This window comes from Eubalaena glacialis, chromosome 5 (genome assembly GCF_028564815.1).
Source record: "Eubalaena glacialis isolate mEubGla1 chromosome 5, mEubGla1.1.hap2.+ XY, whole genome shotgun sequence".
Taxonomy (NCBI): Eukaryota; Metazoa; Chordata; class Mammalia; order Artiodactyla; family Balaenidae; genus Eubalaena; species Eubalaena glacialis.
In genome coordinates, this window is record NC_083720.1 from 145,275,971 (window position 1) to 145,303,644 (window position 27,674).

The window sequence follows — 27,674 nt, forward strand, 5'->3', positions numbered from 1 at the left end:
CATTTTAACTTATTTAAGATCATACTTCCAGTTTACTGTGATGACCCTACCCTGACCCTACTATACTTATGTGTACCTGGGATGATTAACTTTCTCTATACATTCCAGGCCACACATGATTATGGTACAAGAAGTGGGTATTTTCAAGAAATATTACATACCTCTGAGGACAGGATCCACTGGTCCAGCCACAGGCACCTCTGCCAGTTGGAACATAAGTGACTTGGTTGTCCAGTATCACTGTTGGAGATAATCTGGTATGTACATAAGCACACCAGTTCCTAAGGAAGAGATCATTTTTGTTAGAAAAAAAATTATTGTCAGAAAGAATTCTTTTCATCAAAGTTATTTGCATAGACCTATATCTACTGTCAGTATTGTGTATCAGATACATTGAAAACTTGATATCTGGCTTTAAAATATCTGGAAATAACAGAAAACATATGTTACTTCATTATTGTACTCATGGACAGTAAAGAAACACTGTAAGATAAAAGTAAATTAAGAATAAATCAGAGCTAAAATCAGAATCTCTATTGTTTAGCTATAAGCTAAGTCTAAATGCAAAATTGCCCTTATGCAGATATCAGTATTAGACTGAGGTAGTGACTCAGACCTAGATCTGTTACTTCCATTGAACAATGTGCAGTAAGATGAAAAAAAAAAATTTAAAATAAATAAATAAATAAATAAATAAATAAATGATGTAAGGATCAAAAAACAGGAAAAAAATAACTGTTATTAGCAGCAGGTGATATGATTGTGAATAAAGAAAATATAAAGCAGTCTATATGTAAATGTTATAATGAATGAGTTCATCAATTTAGTGACGATCAATATAAAATGTTTTAGAATTAATAAAAAAGTTTAGCCATATGGTTAAGATCAGTTATAGTTTGATGTGCTAACAACAAATTTTAAAAAGATACTGTTTATAATAGGAAAAATAACATTGTTCTTGTTAAATTTAACAGCATGTAAAACATTGACCAGCTTAAACTGGTTTTGCATCCTTAAAGAGGATGCTGATTAATCAAACCTTGAGTTATTTTACAGACAGCCCTGGGCATGTGCAAGACAGGAACCCATGTGGTCCAGGATAACCCCAGAGCCGAGAATCTTCAGTCTATGGAACTCAAAGAATAGACGTGTTGAGGCTTTTATGAAATGAGAAGTTCTTCAACAAGGAAAATCTGGCTCCCAGCAACAGTGGGAGCTTATATGGACTAATTCAAGACTAGCCAATCAGCTTCCAAGTTTGAAATTTCCCTAATCCCCTAAACTTCACCCCGAGCCCTGGATGGAGAAGACAGGTGCGAGAGCCTTGCTTCCTGTTTCCTTGCCAGTCAATCTCGCAGTAGAGCTTTTATTTTCTCCAAAGCCGGTGCCTTGGTATTGGCTTCTGTGCACATTGGGCAAGGAGCCCTTGCTCGGTAGCAGTGTTGGTCACCACAAAGGGATGTAAATCTCATGACTGCCTGCCAAAGGCGCCGCAGCCCCTGGCAGAGTGCAGACCCTCGTCACCCACCCTGAGCGGTCACCCAGACCAAACTTGTCTAGAGGGTCAGCTGTCACGTTGCTGCTTCCCACTGCTGCCCTCCAGGCTCCTTGGTGCTACTTTCACTTTTGAGAGAAGAAACCGCTGCTGGATCAGATGTCTTTTGGGTGAGTAACATTGTTAAAATGTGCCAGCACCTAAAGTTGTCTAATAACCTTCTCAGGATTGTGGGTTAGAGTCCCACCCTAAGGGAGACAATATAAAAGGTTACAGCTGCTGAGGTACTCAAAGGATTGAGTCCTAAGACTTTGGATTTCTTTGTCCATGTTTGTCTATGTCTGTTTTGTTAGGATTGGTTAATAGGGGTTGGCTCATGGATGACTGTAGCAAAATATTAAACCTGATATTAGTAAGGGTCCTCTGAATCAGGAGGTAAGATATTGCTCCCTGACTAGAAATCTTGCTTTACGCAGGGGTTGGTTTTTCACCCATGCCTAATATGATCGCCTGGAGGTATAGATACAGGTGTGTGTCCTTAATGGAACCTGCCCTGATTACCATGTTGTGTGAGAGGGTAAAGGAGAAATGAGGGACTGTAAATCAGGAAAACTCTCCACTCCAGAACATGTTCTGTGCCTGGGTTAGAGGAATTTCCACCCAAGACGCCTCCTTGGTGTCATTTTGCTCTGGTCATCCTGAGAAAAAGCCCTTCCAAAATGGGGTATGTCAACGATATACCTGCTGATTTAACAGGAAGGGAAAAGAAGAAACATGTGATCATACCAGTCAGTCTAAGGAGTAAGCACAGTAAAATTAAATAGGAAATATAAGAAGTAAAATTAGTGAAATGGGAGCTAGGAGAAAAATCGTCTATTTCCAAATTGGTGGTCAGCATGGAATAAAAAGCACACCTGTGTCTTTAGAGTGAGTTAATGAAAGGCAGAGACTAAAGAAACAAAACAGGTGAGACAATGTTATTAGACAAACAGGGATTTAAGGAAGGTTGAGATTGTTAAGGCAGTAACAGGACAAAGTGGAATTGTGTATAATTACTTGCCATTTAAATAATAAATATGGCGGTCAGACTTGGCCTACATTTAGCCAACTGTAAAGCAAAGCAAAAAAATCTTCCAAAACACAGACAAAACTTGATAAGAGCTATTTTCAACAATCTCACTAAGAATTCTCTTAAGTATTAAACACATCTGAGAGTGGCTGGAGAGGGTTGAAGTATTTTGAAGATGGAGATAATGTTTTCTAATGGAGATAATATCTAAGAATCAACTGGTTATAGAATTCTTATCAGTAAGTTTGTACCTGTCCTTTTGGATAATGTGGCTCTTTTAGCTACGTGCTTTTATTCTATAAATGGTAACGTATTATGTTCTTAATTCTATATGACTTCCTACTGTATATGGTATACTGGAGTTATGAAAAAGAAGAAAATGACTTTCTTTTGTAACACTGCCTAGCTCCAACATCAGCTAGAGTCAGGGGGAAAATGGCCTGAGAATGGGTCTTCGAATTACAACACGAACTTACAATTAAGACTTCTTTTGCAAAAGAGAGGAAAAATGGGAGGAAATCAGCTGTCTCCCTGTTTCTTGCAAGGGAAGAGGCCTTTATACAATTGGACACATTTTGGTTTTTCCTCAGTGAGAGTTTTAACCCTCTTTTGTATGAGCCAAGCTAGCAGGCGTTGAACTGCTTTTAAGTGTGTAAATATGTATGTAAAAAGGAAACTTTGCCAGGAGGAACAAACATTGGTGGTGCTAAATACCATGGGCTACATGGAGGCCTAAATGCATTCTACCTGGAAATTGCCCAGACGTCTAGATTAGCTCATCTATGATCTCTGCTGGGGAGGTAAAATGTTTTGATTTTCTCCCATGAAGATTAAACCCCAGCATGCTCAGAAAGAAGTGAGGCCTTGATTATTTCAACCTGTATCCTCTGTCAAATTCAGCTCTGAGTCTCAGGCAGCCGCTTCACTTCACTTTCTTCAAGGTGATACAGTCACCTCTTCCACCCTTCTCCGCATCGGGTAAGTTTTTCAGGGTGGCGAGTGAAACAGAGGCTGGACTTTCCTAGGCTCCTCTGCGGTAGGCAGGTCCACCTCAGCACATGGGGGAGAGCTACTAGGATCCTCTGACCAAACTGGCTACAGTCTTGGAACTGCTTGGACGGATTCCTCGGCAGCTGGGAAGCATGCGTGTAGGCTACAGTTCTGACAACCATCTCTAATGGAAAGCTTTCCAGTGTTCCCTAAGTGAATCCTCAAGTCCAAGCTAGTCATCTGGGAGACTTTCTCCTCAGTGGCTTCTCAGGGAATTCTTATAGCCAAGTTGTAGATAGTCGCTGCTATATTGGCTTGCTTCTTTCCAGAAACCAAACTAGGAGATGGAATTGGTTCCTAAACCCTCAGGTTCTTGCTTTCTCTCTCACGCCTCTTGAGGCTGGTTGATTTCCCTCTGCTTTTTTTTTTTTTTTTAATTAATTTATTTTTATTTTTGGCTGCGTTGGGTCTTTGTTGCTGTGCATGGGCTTTCTCTAGTTGCGTCGAGCGGGGGCTACCCTTCGTTGCGGTGCATGGGCTTCTCATTGCGGTGGCTTCTCTTGTTGCGGAGCTCAGGCTCTAGGCGCACGGGCTTCAGTGGTTGTGGCTCGCGGGCTCTAGAGTGCAGGCTCAGTAGTTGTGGCTCACGGGCTTAGTTGCTCCGCGGCACATGGGATCTTCCCAGACCAGGGCTCGAACCCGTGTCCCCTGCATTGGCAGGCAGATTCTTAACCACTGTGCCACCAGGGAAGTCCCTCCCTCCGCTTTTTGAGGGGAGTGAGGGAAGGTCCTTTTCTAGAGATTTGCAACCCACAGACTGTTCTCAGCTCTTGCGTTTAAAAGCTGTGACTTAGGAGTCTCATGCTCTCTCTCTCCAAACCTCCATTCTCAGAGGGGCTGGCTAACCCCTCAGAACCAGCACTAAGGTGGAAAGCCTTTGAGGGGGCAAGCCTCTAGTGTGCCAATGTGCTTCCTATAAAGGAAGAAGTGTGCTTTGAGTCCCCAGATGTGCCTTCCTTCATCTCCCGTGAACTTAAGGGCTTTCCAGGTGCAGCCAACATTGCTGCATCACACAGACCTCGAGTTTCTGGTAAAGCTGCTGGTTGACACCAGGCCCAATTCATGAAGGCTAGGAAAGGCCTTTCCAGGCTCTTGGTGTATGTCGCCAAATAAGCAAATTTTGAGAATTTGACAATCTCACGTGTTCAGAGGATATAAAGAACTGGAATCTCATATATACTGTTGGTAGAAATATATGGTAAAACCACTTTGAAAAACAATGTGTTAATATCATGTAATAATGAACATGCGTATACTGACCCAGCAGTTACACTTCTAGATATATACTTTAGAGAAACTCTTGCACATGTGTTCCAGGAATCATGTTATCTGAGTATTTATAGTAGCAAGCATTATTCATAACTATCAAAACCTAAAAGTAGTTTAAATGTCCATTTACCATAGAATGGAGAAATACACTGAAATATTTACACATAGATATTATTCACCAGTTAAACAAATGAACTGTAATATTCAGTAACCCAAATTTAACTTATAATAAACTTGTGTGATGCAAGCAAGTTACAGAAATAATACCATACAATGCTTTTTTCTTACATAAAGCTAAAAAATAAAAGTGAATGATACACTGTTAGGGGTACATATGGTAAAATTAGGTATTATAATACATCTATTTTGTATCAAATATAGCACAATTTTAAGATTAAGATTAAGATTAAGATTAAGAATAACAAATAAATCCTGCCTTACAGAAAGATTTAGCTGAATTGCTGTTCTGACCCACATGTCTTATCAATTAGACCATATTATATCCATAACTTTTCTCAAGCCCGTTTCTAAAAACCTTTGTTTATATCCATCCATGTATGCTTACTGTCTTCAACATATAAGATAGTAGAGGAATATGAATTGACCACGCTCCAGTGAAGCTGAGAAACTTTAACAGCATCAAAGTAGGCCATTTGCCACAAAAATGCCATGATCAGACAAAAACAGCCTTTATTAAAATACCTATTTTTAGATGACATTCTGGTAGAAGCCATCCAAAATCATATAGATACTGTTTAGGAAAACAAAAATCAGCCTCATTTCTGGTTGTAATACCAGTTATTTTATTATAAAACATCCTATACTAAACTGTAGAAAGTTCTTAATAACTATAGATTGAATGATTGGATTATACATGATTTTTTTCTCTTTATTTTTCTGTTGCTGTCATTTTTTCCCTATTTTGAATATGTACCTTGTTATGTTAAATTTATATTCTTCCCTCTCATTTGTTTTCTGAGGTTTTTTTATCGAGGGTAGAGGCAGAAATGATTTACAAAATGTAGTACTAAAGGAAATGCTACATGACTGTAAAATCAAATCACTGAGTTCAAATTAATATGAGATGTATGCCACTAAATCAGTAAAACATAAGAACTCTATGCTGCTTAAAATAATAATTATTATTATAATTAAAATACTGCAAAAGTCAACCTAAATGTTAAAAAACAAAGAAGGAACACATTTTTCCCCAGAGTAGAGTCACTAAAGTTAGTAAACATCTGCTTTGGAATATTTAGCCCTCTTTGGACCAAATGTCCCTCTACAAATAAAGCTGACTCAGTCATTCATCTGTCTAAGGCAGATAAATTGAGCACTATACAGCTTATTGTGCAAGGTTCTTTTGAATGAGAAGTTTGAAAATTCAGTTCCATAAAGGCATAAAAAGACACATTGGCACATTTTGTTCAAGCATGGTGATACTTGGAAAAATAATGTGAAACTAAGTATGGCAAAAACAGAAAATAAACATTTTAAAATTAATAAAGACACCATGATAAAGGGATATTTTAAAAATAGATTTCTCCTGCAAATCCACTGATTATCCTAATTACAGAGAATGTCTAACTTCATCAGAAGCACAAATTGTCTGTCACGTGAGCATTGGCTGAATGACTATGGAAGGCACAGGGCAAGGCAGAAAAAAAGTACCACCGTCCCTACATACCATGGGTACTGAAAAACAAGAAAAGAGATGGTTGTTAGAAAGATAGATAGACAAACAGAAAGACATTGTTTGTGAGAATAAATCAGTGTCACCTGCAGAGATTGTTTAAAACCCTAAATAGTAAAACCATTTCATGACTAAAATAGTTAAACCATTTTGTGACTGAAATAGTTGAGTAGGCAAAAAAGCAGATTGCCAGTGGCCCAGCACTCTTTGATCCCGTGTAAATTGGAAGAACAATCCACAGCCAAAGAACCCCTGGTGTGACTTGTAATTAGGTTTATGCTACCGATGAAATAAGCTCATTAAGGGATGTTAAAAATGTAAATATAAATTTAAAACGAAATAATCTGAAAATATAAGTTTAAAAACAGAAAATTCAGCATGGTGAAATGGTGACAGGCAAGTATAAAAGCAAATGTAATGATCCCAGACAAGCATTTTGCTTAAATCTAGGACTCCTTTGTACCTTTCCAGAGTGATTATGGCGGACGGAGAGCAGTTTCTTTGAAGTATTGAGCTTTCCGTGCGGTCCGAACACTCCCAACAGCAGCCTGCATTTGGGATTCTCTTTAATGGTAATAACACTGTTGCTTTTGTGCAGCAACATGTACTGAAAAAAGCTTGTATTGATCCTTTGGATTTTCCAAGTTAATAGGTAAAATGTTTGTTTGAAGAAAAAGCAGACATCTTTTGTTATTTATGAACATGAGCCTGGCTTACAGAACTTACAAAACAAAAGAGAGAAAAGGATTCTATTTTGACATAGACAACTTGAAGTCTTGTGGATAATGAACTAAGAAAAGCATTGTAAGTAAACAATCACTGTACTTTTGATTGAAACATTTTAGAAATCCAGTCTTCCAAGGAGCCGTGAAAACACTAAATTAAAAACAAAGATTCCATTAATTGGTCATTTGCCATTTGAAGTGCACCCTGACCAAACCCTGGTCCAAACATATCCATTCTTATCCTGAATTGAGAGTGGACTGAAGCAACAAAGGATTCATTTAAATAATGACCATGACAAGTATTTTCCTTAAGAAATAGAAGACATCAATCTAAGAATTAACGTTATTTATTTATACTAGTCCTTAGAACACAGATTAATAAATTGCTTGTCATCCTGTTCGTAGAAGACAATGTTTAAACATTTATATTCATAACCTGTGATTTGAAATGACACAATAGCATGAAAATACCAAGTCCTGAGGCTATTCACTAGAAATCAAGGTAAACCAGCAAAATCCCCTCCATAAACTAGCCAATGATATGTAATTTTCTCCTGGACATTGGAGAAGATTTTCTGCTTGGGGAGACGATGTATTTAAGGATATTTTGACTTTGTTTCCTGTCATCCCCTTATTGAGATGAACTTAGGGATTCAATGAGGAACAAGAGAAAATGAAACAACTTATTAGCCATTAGCTTGTTTATTAAATGTGGCTTCCTCATCTACACAATACATATAATAATATTACCTACCTACCTCACAGGATTGTTGTGAGATTAAATGACTTAATATATGTAAAATACTTGCTGCTGCTGGTAATGCCTACATGATTCAGAGAGCTCAGCAGGATTTTTTATGAAGGGAATAGATACCTATATAGCTATATATATGTATGTATATATCTCCCATTTTGTTTCTGGCCTCGTACACAAGTAGAGATTGCTCCTTTCTTGCTTCTGTAATGACCTGATAAATTCATCTAAACCATAATTGCTTATGTATATCAGGTCAATAATAAGTTCCAGAAAACCATGACAGAAGACTATTATTGGTGATGTTCAATTCATATGATGAGGCTTAGCTTTCAGAAGAAATATATTCTAAATGTCTCTATAGTCTTAAGTAGTTATGAACAAAAATACTTCCTAAATGTTATGTAATCTTTATAGGAATCTTTATTTTTCAATCAAACTAAAAAGATGAAATTATTAATTATTATGAGAGACCAGGATTTACAGGTAGTTCATCAGTCATAAATGAGAAAGGAAATATACCCAGTGTGAAAGAAATATTAACAGAAATTGGAAGTAAGCATTTAGATTTAGTAAAAAGATTCTTAATATGTAAATCCCACACAAATAAAGCATTAGACTTTTTATATTTAGTTTTGGCTATTAGTCCAAAAGATAAGTCCATCTTGATACAAATCTCCTTAAGAAAATGACTATTTTCAAATTAAAAAAATATCGTGGTTCATTTTATTTTAGTGTAAATACCTTTATATAGTCCATCCTTTTTCAAAAGTCTATATAATATATAAACTGGGATAGAAGTATTAGTTTTATAAAAGAATCATGTAAATATTTGAAACAAATCTTGAGAGGCAATCATGAAAAGCTCAGATTATGGGGAATTTCTGATAATTTAATTTTCTGGTTAATTTAGGTTTTAAGATGAAACCCCTTTTATATACCAACTTTTGCAATGAAAATCTTTTGTCAGGCATCACTGATTTGCCTTCCATGGTGGGCACAGTGTAGTGAATGTAATTGAGTTTTTAATGATATATGCTGTATAGTACCTCAGAGTCACAAATCATTGTGTACATACAATAATAATACTACTAATAATTTCTCAGTGTAATATTTTAGGAGAATGAGCTGAGTGTGTCCCCCTCTCAGGATGTGCATGGAGTTTGCTTTTTGGATCCAACCTATTTTCAAAGTTTTAAAGCCAATGACAGTACATTTTTAAGAGGTACACTGAATTAGATATAAAAATACATATGTTATACTTAAGAAACAATTCTTAAAGATACCTTAATTAAACTTTTTTCACAAACTTGTTTTATTTTACCTAATTTTATTTTTTTGTTTCTTTTCCCCATCCTGTTACTTCAACATATTCAGGGACATTGTAAATTCTATTCCAGTAGGTGTCAGACTTTCCCAGTGTGCAGACCACAGAGCCTCGGGAAAGGCAGGCTAATAGGTGCTGTGATGCTTAATTCTATACTTAAACCAGTTGTTCCTGTAAACTGACTCTTTTAGCATTTCCCCAAATAACACATTTTTAAATTAATATTTTGGTATTTAAAGGAACAGAAGGTGTACAAACATTTCTTGTTTAATCACTCCTTAAATTCTAGCATGTATCATACAATATGTATGTGTATATTTAGCAGCAATTTAGTGAGTAGAAATATCAAAGAAATAAAAAAGGAAATGATTAATGAGAACAAACTGAGATACAGAATATACTTTAGTATTTTCACTGGCAGTAATGTAGTAGATACATTTATTTCTCAAGGACATAAAAAATACTCTTTAATATAATGGTGTGTTTCTTTTTAGAATTTAACAGCATGTGAGAATAATCCCCTTGGATGCTACTAGGCCACTGATAAGAACTTTGCAAACTACACATGATAGAGACTGAATGTTTGTGTCCCCCCAAAATTCATTTGTTGACATCCAAATGCCCATTATGATAATATTGAGAGATGGGGATTTGGGGAGGTGGTTAGGTATAAGGGATTAGTGCCCTTATAAAAGTGGCCCTAGGGAGATCCCTCATGCCTTCCACCATGTGGGAGTACAATGAGAAGTCGGGAATCTGAAAAAGAGCCCTTACTGGCCATGCTGGCAACCTGTTCCTGGGTTTCCAGCTTCCAGAACTGTGAGAAATAAATTTCTGTTGTTTGTAAGGAACCCAGTCGCTCATTTTGTTATAACAGCCTGAATGGACTAAGATGGCATCTGAATTTAATTGACCAGATTTTTCACATTTAAAACCTCATAATTTACAGAATTAAGCAGAAAAATGCATATTACGATAGGCAGAATTAATTTAATGGTTAGTTTTTGTAATTTTAAACCATTAAATTTTAAAATTTAAATTTTCTATTTACAAGTGGTTTAATAAAAGACTTGTAGAATTTATCATGTTAGACATATTAGAAATCATAATTCATTTAACTTGAGCCACCTATTTGTACATAAAGCAAGTTACATGGCTTATAGAAAGAATAAACAAATGAAATTCTAAAATAAATAAAGTCAATAAACTCAGCAAATATAGTATTCATCTTGTTTCGTATTCAACTTTTCCCTTCTGGCCATTTCGTTAACATTTTACCATATTTATGGCCATTCTATATGCAAAATAAAATACAATGACAAACAAGTAAGTGGGAAACTCTCTAGAAGAGCTCTGATTTCTGCCCTCTCTCCCTCCTCCCTTTCATTAAAAAAGAAAAGAAAGAAAAACTCCTCAATTGAATATCCATATTTCTATAGTTCTCATATTTCCCAAACTTATATTTCTAGTCTTTATCTCTGCTGTGAACTCCAAATCCATACAATAATCAGTCATTCCACAGAGTTTTGTGGACCTCTCTCTATGTGCATGGCACTATTGTTGGCAGTGAATAGAATAATAATAAATAAGAAGGGCAAGGGTCCTATTTTCACAGAATGTATTTTGTGGAAAAATATAAAATACACAACTGTCTGCATAAATAGACCCAATAATTTCAAATAAATGCTCTGAAGAAAAAATAGGGGTGATAAGATAAGGATGGCAACTTTCCATTGGGTGGTCAGAGAAGGTCTACTTGAGGGAGGGACATTAAAGCTCGAGTTGCGTAAGAAAAGGAGTCATTTGTCTAAATGCTGAGGGAGGAGCCTTCTCTCAAGCACAAACAGGAGTTTCCTCGAGATATGTATTAACTTGACATGGTCAGTAACCAGGAGGAAGGCCAGTGTGGCTGGAGGAGATTGAGTGGAGCGAGCTTGGAGCATGGTAGAAAATGAGATCATAAGGATAGGCAGGGGTCATGTCAGGCAGGACCCCGTGTGCGTGGTGAGGATTTAGGACTTTATTCTAAATGTATTGAAAGCTACTAAGTGATTTTGAGCATGTGAGCAAAATACTAAACTTCACAGGTTTTAAGACATCTCTGAAATCAGGAATATATTTTGAAATCAATGATATATTTTAGTCACTACTGGTCGGACAGTAGTTATTGCATTGCCTTAGAAATGTCTTAACCAGTTTCATTTCTATCTTCATTTCAAGGAGGCAAAAGTGATATAAAAACTCTGAGATAAATCTAAAAACTTTAAATAATGTCATACTTTCTGATTAGTATATAAAATCACATCACAATAGATGAAGTCTTACATCCAATGAAACGCATTAACCTGAATTAAAGTTTAAATATCTTAAATGTATACAATGTTCTATGTCAAACGTATTCAATAAAAAAAGTTTGTAAGATCTCACACTCGTGTGGAGGCAAGAGTGGAAACGTGGACAAGTTAGGAGACTAAGTGGTAGATAATGGTGGCTAAGAATAGCATGGTGTGGTGAAGGTGGAGAGAAGCTGGCAGATTTGGGGGATCTTGGAGGGAACACCAAGAAGACTTCTTGAATGATTATATAAAGGCCAGGAGAGAAAAAGTATAAAGGATATACCCAAGGTTTCTAGTTATGGAACTAGCCGTTCACTGAGATGAAGATTCAAGTACGTGTGTGCAGGGGTTGGGATTGTGAGAGAAGTTAGGTAGGCAGTTAATGCCTATCAATATCTCGTTTCACCTACTATCCTCACAGGGAAGGCTCATAACCTCCAGGGTAGGCCACTCATCCTGTTATGTACTCTCATAAACTTCGTTCAGAATGTTTGTTCATCACCATTTTGATTCAACATCAGCATTTGTGATGTACTGTTTTTCCTCCCCATGCCCTTTTCCCACTGGACTGCAGATTCCATGAGGACAGAACAGGTGGGAGTTTGTCTTCACTGTTTTACCCTCAGTGCAAGCATAATGCTGGGGACATATTAGGTCCTCAGCAAATATTGGTTCAATACCTACAATACCTAAATGCATTAATCCCAATTTCTTCTTTTCATCCTGCCTGTTTCAAAGTGCTTGGTCACTGACCAACACCCACTGTTCCAGACAGGAAACCACAGCTCTGGTATAGCCAGGAGTTCCTGTGGTGGTAAGATGAGGGAAAGTACAAGATGAGACAAAAATATGCCAGAAAAATTCTATTGACAGAAGTATTCCTTTTACATAGAACTACTATAAAATTCCAAAAATAGTAAGGAAAAAAAACCCCAAAACCTAAGATGAGTTTATCCCAAGTCAACAAGGTTTTATTATACAGAAATATTTCTTTGGGAAGGATTCATCTATATATTCACATATAGATTCATAAACTTTACATTCAGTTTGTTAAATACTGTGTACTTCCTGTAAACCAAACACTTTACTAGCACTGAAAATACGTCCCTAAACGCAAGAAGATCACAAGTTCACTGTAATTATAACATACCATTGTAAGTGCGGTGATAGAAGAATTCAAAGAGCGCTATATGAACAGTTAGAGGGGCCACATAACTGAGCCTGAGAAAGCTTCCTGGAGGTATTTATCAGGTGTAAAGGAAGTAGGTGATGGGAAAAGAAGACCATGCTAGCCAGAGGGACAAACAGGGAACAAAGGTAGGTTTAACAAACAGCATATTGAGGACTAGAGAACTACAAATTTTAATGGCCAGAAAGTCACAGAAGATGAGGCTGGGGAGGTAGGCAGGAGCCAGGTCAAGTATGGCATTGTATGACCGACTGGGAATGAAATCTGGAATTTATTCTGGAGGCAAAGAATAGCCTCTGAAGCCTAAGAAGTGGGGAAATAAACTGGCCACTTGTATTTTCCCAGTTGGGATACTAGACTGTATTTGCTGAAGGAGTATAATGTATGGATTGAGAGCTACGTCTCTGAAGCCAGCCAGCCTGGGTTTGAATTTCTGTCCTGGGATTTACTAGCTAAGTGACCGTAGTTAATTTTCTTAACCTCTCTATAATGAAATAGTAACAGAATCTTCTTCATGGAATTATGGTTATGATTAAAGGATTGAAAATATGTGAGTGTGTGTGTTATGTATATATATATATATATATATATACACACACACACACTCAGAATAGTACAGTACTAGGAAAAATGCCGTAAAGTGTTTGCTATTATTATTATTTGCTAATCAAATGAAAATATGAAAGACCTCTTTTGACCTTACCAAGGCTTCTTTGCATCAGCACTGTGTCCATAATAGATGGACCTAAGTTTTCTCTAATACCATTATCAATTGCATGGCTAATGAGTAAGAAGTCTGGGACTTAATGAAGTAAGTATTACTTAATGATTGAACACTTAATGAAAAGTATTACCGGGACTTCCCTGGTGGTGCAGTGGTTAGGAATCTGCCTGCCAATGCAGGGGACACGGGTTCGAGCCCTGGTCCAGGAAGATCCCACATGCCGTGGAGCAGCTAAGCCTGTGCGCCGCAACTACTGAGCCTGCGCTCCAGAGCCCGCGAGCCACACCTACTTAGCCCACGTGCCACAACTACGGAAGCCCGCGCGCGAAGATCCCGTGCTCTGCAACAAGAGAAGCCACCGCAATGAGAAGTCCGCGCACCGTAGCCCCCCCTCGCCGCAACTAGAGAAAGCCTTCGCGCAGCAATGAAGACCCAATGCAGCCAAAAATAAATAAATAAATGAATTTATAAAAAAAAAAAGAAAAGTATTACCAAAGAGAATCTTAGCTCTCTAGGACCTCAGGATGTAGAATCTCTAAGTACAGTTAGTTCTTTTCTCTAGAAATAATTTAAGATTCTTTTCATTGGAAAATGCATGGGATGGAGTTCTGCTCAGCAAGTTACACCTTTAATATCTTGTTTCCTCCTAACATATAATGAATTTTTAAAAATCTGAGATATGTTGGTGCTTGCTTTTTATATAACACATTCCTTGGGAGCAGGAATTATTTTTATTTTAAAAATTCTATGTTTCCCCCGAGACCAGCAACGTATAAACAGTCATCAAATAAGTAAGGGTTCATAAGCTTTGACAGTGAGGTCTTTGGATAAAACAACTAGCATTTATTTAAAAACTAGTATTCATCAAATTATCAATTACTAGTTCTAATTATGAAACAACCATATGCCACTTTCTATATGCTATGTAAAATTTAATTGGTATTTTACTTTCAACTGTTCCCTTCTTTTAGTTACATTTACTAGTCTATTGAAAAATCCCTTTATAATAACATCTCTAAGAGGTTCAGATCATTTCCTATGAGTGCCTAAGATTTCTATATAATTTGTTTAAAAAATTAAATCATAGTCTAACAAAATATGATTAATAGAAATGATCTTATACATGACTCAGAAAAGACTCTCAATAAATTACGTTTTTTACTTAATAGACCACATTCTGTTGTTCCTAAACATGAGAAAGTTTAATTTATATCTGTTAAAATGTCTGTTTTAGACAGTCTATCTATCCTAAGTTGAACATTTTGTAATCTGTAGCATTTGTTTTTACAGTAAGTTGGCATGTTCCAAATTCCACCATGTTAATAAGTTTTTATAAAATCAAATTTACTTTCATGTTTTAAAAAATTCCATAACCTTTGAAATACAGTGAAAAATGGATTTGAATAATAAAGAATACATAAATACAAATCTATTGGCTTATATACTTCCCAGTGTCTCAGGTTTATATCAACAACAGTGTTAACACAATGCCTTTCATATAGCAGGTGTTAGTTGCTATTATTAACTTGAATTATTTTATATAGTCAGGTGTTTAACTTTGAACGTTAAATGAATAGAACATTGACGTGCATTTTCCAGGGTTTTGTTTTTGTTTTTGTTTTTGTTTTTTGGTCCTTTTGAAAGACTTCTTTAATTATACTCTTTTAAGCTTTGTTTTATTATTTTGCTTCAACAATTCAGATTGAATTTTCTCTAATTTTAAATCAAAATCAATTTGAAAAATTGGCCTTTCTAGTCAACACATTCATAATGATGGCATAATTCAGTATAATGGTACTAGTAAAATATGACTTGTTGAGTACCTATTCTGTGAGAAGCATGTGTCTAAGCACATCTCATTAATTTGAATCTTGCATGATAACCCTGCAAAGTTGGTATTTTTATCTGTACTCCTTATATCATACCTGTATTTTACAAATGAAGAAACTGAGATTCAGGGACATCAATTGACTTGCTCAGGTCAAGGATCTAGACAGTACTGGAGCCAGGATGCCAACCTAGCTCTGCTTAGTTTGAGCTTGATAATCATATACTTTCCACAGCGCAGGCTGTTTCAGTTTTTAAATCTGTTCACATCTTAACTGTATTGACATTTTTTCTTTCATGTTGTGTGTGTACTTCTGAGCATAACCAACATACCCTTGATCTGAATTAACTAACAGTCACTGTGAGGTTACATTGTTTGTTACCGACTATCCCCAGTTAAAGCACCTCTATTAGTAACTTCGACCACTTCAATTAAAATAAATTGCTGCATTTTGTTTGTTCATCTTTTCCCTTTTAGATAAGGTAACACTTAATTACCTCACCTAACTGAAATATGATCTGGTTTCATCTTGGACATGAAATCCTTTTCTGGAAGTGAGACAACTGTTAGCTTGCAATCTTATAAACCTTATAGTTAGAAAGAAAAAAGAAAAGAATGTTTCTTACTTTCCTCTAGTTGTTTCAAAGCTTGATTTTTGGTAGCTGGTTCTTTGGCTTCCAGGGCTGTCACCTCTGCTGAGGTACGTTTCCCGTGGGGATCGATTTCCCACGCCTCTAACCGAGTTTAGAGAAATGGCTTGTTCATCCGACTTTCTGGCAAAGCTCTGAAGAAATTTCAGGGTGGAATTGGAAAGGACCACTGACTCTGCTTTAGGACTGAACCTGATGCTCGATTTGGCCGGGAGGGCAAGAGTTTGTAACTTCAGTACCGCTTCTGTCTTCCCTGTGGGTGTGGGAGTTTGGTTTCTCACACGCTCGGGAGATGCACTTGTCTCTGAGGGAAGCAGTGTTGATTTCAGAAGACTCTCTTCGGAAGTGCTTGCCTCGGGAGCTGCGGCCATCTCCACTGATGTGATCTGGCTGGTTGGCAGCACCTGAAGACTTTGTATTTTGCTTAGAGGAACCGGAGCAGAGGTCTGGGAGTTCCGGGAGTTCTCATCCTCGGGTGTAGTCCAAGTATGTGTAGTGTTGTTAAGCCCAATCCCCCCACTCCATAAACTAGAAAGCAGGATGAATAGCCTTGCTCCTTTCATTTCAGTAGTTTGAAGCTAGAAAGCTCATGTGAAATTGGGAGGGGGATAAAGTCCTTCTAGCCTTTTCGGTGGCTGCTTCCACACTGAATCTGCGAAGACAGAGCTTTGCCAATTTGAGATGTGTAGAGGAAACAGGTTTCTGTGTTTTGTAGTGGACTCAGGAAGTTTGATTTCCTGTTTCTGTAGGTTCTGTGTGATCTGTGACCTCTGGTAGGATGATCTATGGAAGCAGTGAAGGGTGTCTGACGAAGCTAAGGGTAAATGGAAAAACACAGGCAATTATTATCAGGAAAACCCATGAGAGAAACATGAAGTAACTTTCCTTTCCTAGGTTCACTCATATTTCATGTGTGGCTGATTTTGAAGATAAATTTCACGTTGATAATGGAATTTTGTTTGGATGGGCTGAGTCAAGGAGTTGAACATTTTGTTCTACTATACAAGGAACTTGAGAAAGTTTTGTGATGCTTCCTTTCCACTGTGCCCCATCCAGAGAGCCACATTTTGTTCAAGGACATATATGCATGTACACACGTAAACAAAAACTCATCTGCAATGTCTCTGCTCTTTCACACATCACAGGCTGAATTGTGAAAAATATATATACCTCCCTATTTTTATATATACACTTCAGCTGTAGCATTATTTGAAGTTAATCTCAATGATGATAATAAAAAAGAAAAGCATAAATTATTGAATTATGCGCGTATACAAGAAAATCACTTTAAATTATGCTCTCCAAATTTCTATTAGAACCAATTAATGGAACGAATAATCAGAAATTTACTTCCTCTATTTTCTAATCCTTATCTTCTAGTGGTTGGGGGTGATTAGTATTTTACCACTAAGGAAGGGATGAAAAAAAGTGGAGTCACATGAAAATAAATTAAACTGGGATCACTTTTTGTACTTCTTCTGTAGTGCAAAATATAACAGCTGCAGAAAAGAGGAACTAAATTGATCAAAGACTTTTCTATGGTTGTTTTCCCAGTAGAGATGCTTCATGGGATTTATGATTTCACTACTCAAACAAATGTCTGATTCTCAGACTTCCATTAAGTTCTCTCATCTGTAAAATATTCCATAGCAAACTTTTCAGACATACAAGTAACAAGCTGGAACAGTTCATCCATCCATACATTCCTTTCTTCCTTCATTCATTCATTTAGTAATTACCCAAACCCTCAGTCAGCTTTAGTAAGGTACTCGCTTAGGTGATGAGATTATAAAGCAAGAATATTCTTGGCTTTCAATTTGCTCGTGGCCTATGTACATTATCTGAAGGCTAGATCTCTGTGTAATTAATCTTTCTGTCAACTTCTATGTGTGGCATTAGGTTCTTGTTAAATATTCAGTCATGGAATGTTTTCTTTCAGAACTGGAAAATTGGAAACCTTGTGACTATTTGGTTATATATTATTGTAGATATATACTCTTGTCTCTAATCCTGGATACAGGACACCGGGATTTGAAACAAGACCTAGTTTTCCTCTGAACTACTAACTTTTTGGTGTTAATACTCCTTTCTCCCCTTAATCTTTGCCATTCACTTATACAAGCATATTGTCGACATATTAGAGAGTATATAGTATGAGGTTACTTAAACTACGATACACAGTAGTCAGCAGCAACCCCAGTTGACTTTGACATGGATTACAAAACATCTGTTTCTCGGGTATATCACAGAACAATCCCACAAACTTTGCATTAGTAAAAGAGCAGAAAGGTCCAGCACAGACAATCCAGGCAGCAATTAATAACTAAAAAGGGTGATGAAACTGCATAATTTTCACAACACAAACATGGTTTTCAGTACTAAGAAAAAGACATTACAGCTTCTTAATCTGGAAAAGACACAAGCAACTATCTTTGGCTTAGAGCAGAATAGTAATTAGAAAAATCCAGGTAAAGTATTTCTATTTAGTGTACAATTTTAAATCCATTTTCCTAGATTTAGTAAAAGTCGATGAAGAAACCATCTTGAAAGTTTAAGAAACAACCAGAATAATGACACACATAGATTTTTTTGCTTCTATGATTTGAAAAAAACATCTTGATCCTGTTTAGGACAAGTGAACTTGAGTGGTAAAGGGTCACTCATTGGATCTATAAGTGATAACAAATGGCTCTTAAATGGTAATAAAAACTGAACTGAGCTAAGCAATTCATTCCTCCTCCTGTAAGGTATTGACCAATAATGATTTTGTTTACTCTTATCCTAGCTTACAAGTGACCTTGCAATCAAAAGTCTAAAGGTTCTGTATCTCATTATCAATTCACTAAGCCATCTTGTGCTGTAACTCCCCAGAGAAGCCCCAGCTCATCTGATGGTTTTAGATGTATGGATCATCCCTTAACTGGAGACAAAAAGTATCTGTACGCCAGAAACTGTCAGAGAAACTGCTTTCTGAGACACATTAATACTTATCAAATAACAGTTAAAAAATAATATTCCTCGGATTATTGCCTAAAGAATACTCAATCGGGGGGGGGGGGGTCTGGGCAAGATGACGGAAGAGTAAGACGCAGAGATCACCTTCCTTCCCACAAATACAGTAGAAATACATCTACACGTGGAACTGCTCCTACAGAACACCCACTGAACGCTGGCAGAGGACGTCAGACCTCCCAAAAGGCAAGAAACTCCCCCACGTACCTGGGTAGGGCAAAAGAAAAAAGAAATAACAGAGACAAAAGAATAGGGACGGGACCTGCGCCAGTGGAAGGGAGCTGTGAAGGAGGAAAGGTTTCCACACACTAGGAGCCACTTCGCGGGAGGAGACTGCGGGTGGCGGAGGGGGGAAGCTTCAGAGCCACGGAGGAGAGCGCAGCCACAGGGGTGCGGAGGGCAAAGCGGAGAGATTCCCGCACAGAGGCTCGGTGCCGACCAGCACTCACCAGCCCGAGAGGCTTGTCCGCTCACCCGCCGGGGCGGGCGGGGCTGGGAGCTGAGGCTCGGGCTTCTGTCGGATCGCAGGGAGAGGACTGGGGTTGGCGGCATGAACACAGCCTGAAGGGGCTAGTGCGCCACAGCCAGCCGGGAGGGAGTCCGGGGAAAAGTCTGCAGCTGCCGAAGAGGCAAGAGACTTTTTCTTGCCTCTGTTTCCCGGCGCGCGAGGAGAGGGGATTCAGAGCGCCGCCTAAACGAGCTCCAGAGACGGGCGCGAGCCGCGGCGGTCGGCACGGACCCCGGAGGCGGGCATGAGACGCTGGGGCTGCTGCTGCCGCCACCAAGTAGCCTGTGTGTGAGCACAGGTCACTCTCCACACCTCCCCTCCCGGGAGCCTGTGCAGCCCGCCACCGCCAGGCTCCCGTGATCCAGGGACAACTTCCCCGGGAGAGCGCACGGCGCGCCTCAGGCTGCTGCAACGTCACGCCGGCTTCTGCCGCTGCAGGCTCGCCCCGCCTCCTCCGTACCGCTCCCTCCCCCCGGCCTGAGTGAGCCAGAGCCCCCGAAGCAGCTGCTCCTTTAACCCCTTTCTGTCTGCGCGAAGAACAGATGCCCTTGGGTGACCTACACGCAGAGGCTGGTCCAAATCCAAAGCTGAACCCCAGGAGCTGTGCGAACAAAGAAGAGAAAGGGAAATCTCTCCCAGCAGCCTCAGAAGCAGCGGATTAAATCTCCACAGTCAACTTGATGTACCTGCATCTGTTGAATACCTGAATAGACAACGAATCATCCCAAATTCAGGAGGTGGACTTTGGGAGCAGGATATATTAATTTTTTCCCCTTTTCCTTTTTTTGTGAGTGTATATGTGTATGCTTCTGGGTGAGATTTTGTCTGTATAGCTTTGCTTTCACCATTAGCCCTAGGGTTAGGTCTGTCCGTTTTTTGTTTTTACTTAAAAAAATTTGTTTTCCTAATAAATGTTTTCTTAATAATTTTTTCCTTTTTTTCTATTTTTAAAAATTAAAAAAAATTTTAGTAAGTTTTTCATATTTTTTATTTTAAAAAAATTAAAAATTTTTTTTCTTAATAAATTTTTTAATAATTTTTTCTTATTTTTTATTAAAAAAAATTAATAAATCTATTTTTAAAAATTAAAAAAATTTTTTTCTTAATAAATTTATTCTTAATAATTTTTTTCTTATTCTTTATTATAATAGCTTTATTTTATTTTATTTTATCCTCTTTCTTTCTTTCTTTCTATTTTTTTCTCCCTTTTATTCTGAGCCGTGTGGATGAAAGGCTCTTGGTGCTCCAGCCAGGCATCAGGGCTGTGCCTCTGAGGTGGGAGAGCCAACTTCAGGACACTGCTCCAAAAGAGACCTCCCAGCTCCACGTAATACCAAACGGCGAAAATCTCTCAGAGATCTCCATCTCAACATCAAGACCCAGCTTCACTCAACAACCAGCAAGCTACAGTGCTGGACACCCTATGCCAAACAACTAGCAAGACAGGAACACAGCCACATCCATTAGCAGAGAGGCTGCCTAAAATCATAATAAGGCCACAGACACCCCAAAACACACCACCAGACGTGGACGTGCCCACCAGAAAGACAAGATCCAACCTCATCCACCAGAACACAGGCACTAGTCCGCTCCACCAGGAAGCCTACACAACCCACTGAACCAACCTTAGCCACTGGGGACAGATACCAAAAACAACGGGAACTACGAACCAGCAGCCTGTGAAAAGGAGACCCCAAACACAGTAAGATAAGCAAAATGAGAAGACAAAAAAAACACACAGCAGGTGAAGGAGCAGGGTCAAAGCACACCAGACCTAACAAATGAAGAGGAAATAGGCAGTCTACCTGAAAAAGAATTCAGAATAATGATAGTAAAGATGATCCAAAATCTTGGAAATAGAATAGACAAAATGCAAGAAACATTTAACAAGGACGTAGAAGAGCTAAAGAGGAAGCAAGCAATGATGAAAAACACAATAAATGAAATTAAAAATACTCTAGACGGGATCAATAGCAGAATAACTGAGGCAGAAGAACGGATAAGTGACCTGGAAGATAAAATAGTGGAAATAACTACTGCAGAGCAGAATAAAGAAAAAAGAATGAAAAGAACTGAGGACAGTCTCAGAGACCTCTGGGACAACATTAAACGTACCAACATTCGAATTATAGGGGTCCCAGAAGAAGAAGAGAAAAAGAAAGGGACTGAGACAATATTTGAAGAGATTATAGTTGAAAACTTCCCTAATATGGGAAAGGAAATAGTTAAGTCCTGGAAGCACAGAGAGTCCCATACAGGATAAATCCAAGGAGAAACACGCCAAGACACATATTAATCAAACTATCAAAAATTAAATATAAAGAAAACATATTAAAAGCAGCAAGGGAAAAACAACAAATAACACACAAGGGACTCCCCATAAGGTTAACAGCTGATCTTTCAGCAGAAACTCTGCAAGCCAGAAGGGAGTGGCAGGACATATTTAAAGTGATGAAAGGGAAAAACCTACAACCAAGATTACTCTACCCAGCAAGGATCTCATTCAGCTTTGATGGAGAAATTAAAACCTTTACAGACAAGCAAAAGCTGAGAGAGTTCAGCATCACCAAACCAGCTTTACAACAAATGCTAAAGGAACTTGTCTAGGCAAGAAACACAAGAGAAGGAAAACACCTACAATAACAAACCCAAAACATTTAAGAAAATGGGAATAGGAACATACATATCGATAATTACCTTAAATGTAAATGGATTAAATGCCCCCACCAAAAGACACAGACTGGCTGAATGGATACAAAAACAAGACCCATATATATGCTGTCTACAAGAGACCCACTTCAGACCTAGAGACACATACAGACTGAAAGTGAGGGGATGGAAAAAGATATTCCATGCAAATGGAAATCAAAAGAAAGCTGGAGTAGCAATCCTCATGTCAGACAAAATAGACTTTAAAATAAAGACTATTACAAGAGACAAAGAAGGACACTATATAATGATCAAGGGATCGATCCAAGAGGAAGGTATAACAATTGTAAATATTTATGCACCCAACATAGGAGCACCTCAATACATAAGGCAAATACTAACAGCCATAAAAGGGGAAATCAACAGTAACACAATCATAGTAGGAGACTTTAACACGGCACTTTCACCAATGGACAGATCATCCAAAATGAAAATAAATAAGGAAACACAAGCTTTAAATGATACATTAAACAAGATGGACTTAATTGATATTTATAGGACATTCCACCCAAAAACAACAGAATACACATTTTTCTCAAGTGCTCATGGAACATTCTCCAGGATAGATCATATCTTGGGTCACAAATCAAGCCTTGGTAAATTTAAGAAAATTGAAATCGTATCAACTATATTTTCCGACCACAACGCTATGAGACTAGATATCAATTACAGGAAAAGATCTGTAAAAAATACAAACACATGGAGGCTACACAATACACTACTTAATAACGAAGTGATCACTGAAGAAATCAAAGGGGAAATCAAAAAATACCTAGAAACAAATGACAATGGAGACACGACGACCCAAAACCTATGGGATGCAGCAAAAGCAGTTCTAAGAGGGAAGTTTATAGCTATACAAGCCTACATCAAGAAATAGGAAACATCTCGAATAAACAACCTAACCTTGCACCTAAAGCAATTAGAGAAATAAGAACAAAAAATCCCCAAAGCTAGCAGAAGGAAAGAAATCATAAAGATCAGATCAGAAATAAATGAAAAAGAAATGAAGGAAACAATAGCAAAAATCAATGAAACTAAAAGCTGGTTCTTTGAGAAGATAAACAAAATTGATAAACCATTAGCCAGACTCATCAAGAGAAGAAGGGAGAAGACTCAAATCAATAGAATTAGAAATGAAAAAGGAGAAGTAACCACTGACACTGCAGAAATACAAACGATCATGAGAGATTACTACAAGCAACTCTATGCCAATAAAATGGACAACCTGGAAGAAATGGACAGATTCTTAGAAATGCACAACCTGCTGAGACTGAACCAGGAAGAAATAGAAAATATGAACAGACCTATCACAAGTACTGAAATTGAAACTGTGATTAAAAATCTTCCAACACACAAAAGCCCAGGACCAGATGGCTTCACAGGCGAATTCTATCAAACATTTAGAGAAGAGCTAACACCTATCCTTCTCAAACTCTTCCAAAATATTGCAGAGGGAGGAACACTCCCCAACTCATTCTACGAGGCCACCATCACCCTGATACCAAAACCAGACAAAGATGTCACAAAGAAAGAAAACTACAGGCCAATATCACTGATGAACATAGATGGAAAAATCCTCAACAAAATACTAGCAAACAGAATCCAACAGCACATTAAAAGGATTATACACCATGATCAAGTGGGGTTTATTCCAGGAATGCAAGGATTCTTCAATATACACAAATCAATCAGCGTGATACATCATATTAACAAACTGAAGGAGAAAAACCATATGATCATCTCAATAGATGCAGAGAAAGCTTTCGACAAAATTCAACACTGATTTATGATAAAAGTCCTGCAAAAAGTAGGCATAGAGGGAACTTTCCTCAACATAATAAAGGCCATATATGACAAACCCACAGCCAACATTCTCCTCAATGGTGAAAAACTGAAACCATTTCCGCTAAGATCAGGAACAAGACAAGGTTGCCCACTCTCACCACTATTATTCAACATAGTTTTGGAAGTGTTAGCCACAGCAATCAGAGAAGAAAAAGAAATAAAAGGAATCCAAATCGGAAAAGAAGAAGTAAAGCTGTCACTGTTTGCAGATGACATGATACTATACATAGAGAATCCAAAAGATGCTACCAGAAAACTACTAGAGCTAATCAATGAATTTGGTAAAGTAGCAGGATACAAAATTAATGCACAGAAATCTCTTGCATTCCTATATACTAATGATGAAAAATCTGAAAGTGAAATTAAGAAAACACTCCTGTTTACCATTGCAACAAAAAGAATAAAATATCTAGGAATAATCCTACCTAAGGAGACAAAAGACCTGTATGCAGAAAATTATAGGACACTGATGAAAGAAATTAAAGATGATACAAATAGATGGAGAGATATACCATGTTCTCGGATTGGAAGAATCAACATTGTGAAAATGACTGTATGACCCAATCTACAGATTCAATGCAATCCCTATCAAACTACCACTGGCATTTTTCACAGAACTAGAACAAAAAATTTCACAATTTGTATGGAAACACAAAAGACCCCGAATAGCCAAAGCAATCTTGAGAACAAAAAATGGAGCTGGAGGAATCAGGCTCCCTGACTTCAGACTATATTACAAAGCTACAGTAATCAAGACAGTTTGGTACTGGCACAAAAACAGAAATATAGATCAATGGAACAGGATAGAAAGCCCAGAGATAAACCCACGCACATATGGTCACCTTATCTTTGATAAAGGAGGCAAGCATATACAGTGGAGAAAAGACAGCCTCTTCAATAAGTGGTGCTGGGAAAATTGGACAGCTACATGTAAAAGTATGAAATTAGAACACTCCCTGACACCATACACAAAAATAAACTCAAAATGGATTAAAGACCTAAGTGTAAGCCAGACACCATCAAACTCTTAGAGGAAAACATAGGCAGAACACTCTATGACATAAATCACAGCAAGATCCTTTTTGACCCAGCTCCTAGAGAAATGGAAATAAAAACACAAATAAACAATTGGGACCTAATGAAACTTAATAGCTTTTGCACAGCAAAGGAAACCATAAACAAGACCAAAAGATGACCCTCAGAATGGGAGAAAATATTTGCAAATGAAGCAACTGACAAAGGATTAATCTCCAAGATTTACAAGCAGCTCATGCAGCTCAATAACAAAAAAACAAACAACCCAATCCAAAAATGGGCAGAAGACCTAAATAGACATTTCTCCAAAGAAGATATACAGATTGCCAACAGACACATGAAAAGATGCTCAACATCACTAATCATTAGAGAAATGCAAATCAAAAGCACAATGAAGTATCTATCACCTCACACCAGTCAGAATGTCCATCATCAAAAAAATCTATAAACAATAAATGCTGGAGAGGGTGTGGAGAAAAGGGAACCCTCTTGCACTGTTGGTGGGAATGTAAATGGATACAGCCACTATGGAGAACAGTACGGAAGTTCCTTAAAAAACTAAAAATAGAACTACCATATGATGCAGCAATCCCACTACTGGGTATATACCCTGAGAAAACCATAATTCAAAAAGAGTCATGTACCAAAATGTTCATTGCAGCTCTATCTACAATAGCCAGGACATGGAAGCAACCTAAGTGTCCATCATCGGATGAATGGATAAAGAAGATGTGGCACATATATACAATGGAATATTACTCAGCCATAAAAAGAAATGAAATGGAGGTATTTGTAGTGAGGTGGATGGAGTTAGAGTCTGTCATACAGAGTGAAGTAAGTCAGAAAGAGAAAAACAAATACAGTATGCTAACACATATATATGGAATCTAAGGGGAAAAAAAGTCATGAAGAACCTAGTGGCAAGACGGGAATAAAGACACAGACCTACTAGAGAATGGACTTGAGGATATGGGGAGGGGGAGGGGTGAGATGTGACAGAGTGAGAGAGTGTCATGGACATATATACATTACCAAACGTAAAATAGATAGCTAGTGGGACGCAGCCGCATAGCACAGGGAGATCAGCTTGGTGCTTTGTGACCACCTAGAGGGGTGGGATAGGGAGGGTGGGAGGGAGGGAGATGCAAGAGGGAAGAGATATGGGAACATATGTATATGTATAACTGATTCACTTTGTTATAAAGCAGAAACTAACACACCATTGTAAAGCAATTATACTTCAATAAAGATGTTTTTTAAAGAAAAAAGCAATGGCAAAGACCTAGGGAAAAAAAAAAAGAATACTCAATCATTTTTCTAACTACTCTAAATACTATCCTTGGATTAAACTATATCATCAGATTTTTGTATACCTGGACCCCATCATTCTGCTACATCCCTGTGCCTGCTAAATTTTTTATATTAAATTATGTTTTACCCTATTGCCTTTATTTTCCACTGAGTAATTTATAAGAAAGAAACTATGAAACTCATTATATTATGTGCTATCAGAAGGTTTTTATGTCATTTTTCATTGTACCATAAACAAAAGATTGAATACGTATTGCAAAAGTGGTTCTCTCTAGGTGATGATATAATGGGTTTATTTCAGTTTTCTTTGTCTTATGTATTATTATTATTTTAAAAAATAAATTTATTTATTTATTTTTGGCTGCTTTGGGTCTTTGTCGCTGAGCACGGGCTTTCTCTAGTTGTGGCGAGCAGGGGCTACTCTTCGTTGTGGTGCGCGGACTTCTCATTGTGGTGGCTTCTCTTGTTGCAGAGCACAGGCTCTAGGTGCGCAGGCTTCAATAGTTGTAGTGTACGGGCTTGGTAGTTGTGGCTCGTGGGCTCTAGAGTGCAGGCTCAGTAGTTGTGGCTCATGGGCTTAGTTGCTCCACGGCATGTGGGATCTTCCCGGACCAGGGCTTGAACCTGTGTCCCCTGCATTGGCAGGTGGATTCTTAACCACTGCACCACCAGGGAAGCCCTCTAATGTATTATTATTTAATTTATTATACATTATTATTTTAGTCTTCTAATCATAAGAAAAAATAAAAATGTTATTAAGTTGAAACAAAAATATAAATATGAGTTAAAAGAGAATCTTAAATTAAGGATTTCATGGTTTGTAGATGGTGCCATGTATTATTTAAAGCCATTTTTATGGCTGCAAGAGTTATTATCCTTTGTAAAATATTGGGAGTAAGGAATAACTTCCACTAGATTAATAGGACTTCTTAGCAGCTTCTTTCTTTCTTTCTTACATGAGAAATTATTATTTTCTTAAAATAGTATGAAACTTTTAAAATAATACTTCACTACAGCCCTTCTCCATAAATTGTCACTGTCAAAAGATAATTGCAGAAAACAATGCTCTAAGCTTTCTTCGATTTTATGTTGGTTGAAAGTATTAAAAACGTGTTACATTTATATGTGGACCCAAGGGGGTT

General features: G+C 37.7%; 1 protein-coding gene and 2 long non-coding RNA genes across 3 annotated transcripts in view; 2 read left to right on the forward strand and 1 right to left on the reverse strand.

Annotated features, from left to right (window-relative positions):
- LOC133092789 (uncharacterized) overlaps positions 1–158 on the forward strand; it is a 55,167-nt gene extending 55,009 nt beyond the window's left edge. The window contains exon 3 of the long non-coding RNA XR_009701147.1: positions 109–158. This is a non-coding gene — a long non-coding RNA (uncharacterized LOC133092789). The remainder of the gene's footprint in view (positions 1–108) is intronic.
- The window catches only part of MMRN1 (multimerin 1), a 59,376-nt gene extending 42,606 nt beyond the window's left edge, over positions 1–16,770 (reverse strand). The window contains exons 1-2 of the mRNA XM_061192611.1: positions 16,086–16,770; positions 162–281 (exon numbers count right to left, since the gene is read on the reverse strand). Coding sequence (XP_061048594.1) covers positions 162–281; positions 16,086–16,672 — 707 coding nt within the window. The 5' untranslated portion in view covers positions 16,673–16,770. The remainder of the gene's footprint in view (positions 1–161; positions 282–16,085) is intronic.
- LOC133092788 (uncharacterized) overlaps positions 187–27,674 on the forward strand; it is a 70,780-nt gene continuing 43,292 nt past the window's right edge. The window contains exons 1-2 of the long non-coding RNA XR_009701146.1: positions 187–257; positions 1,057–1,665. This is a non-coding gene — a long non-coding RNA (uncharacterized LOC133092788). The remainder of the gene's footprint in view (positions 258–1,056; positions 1,666–27,674) is intronic.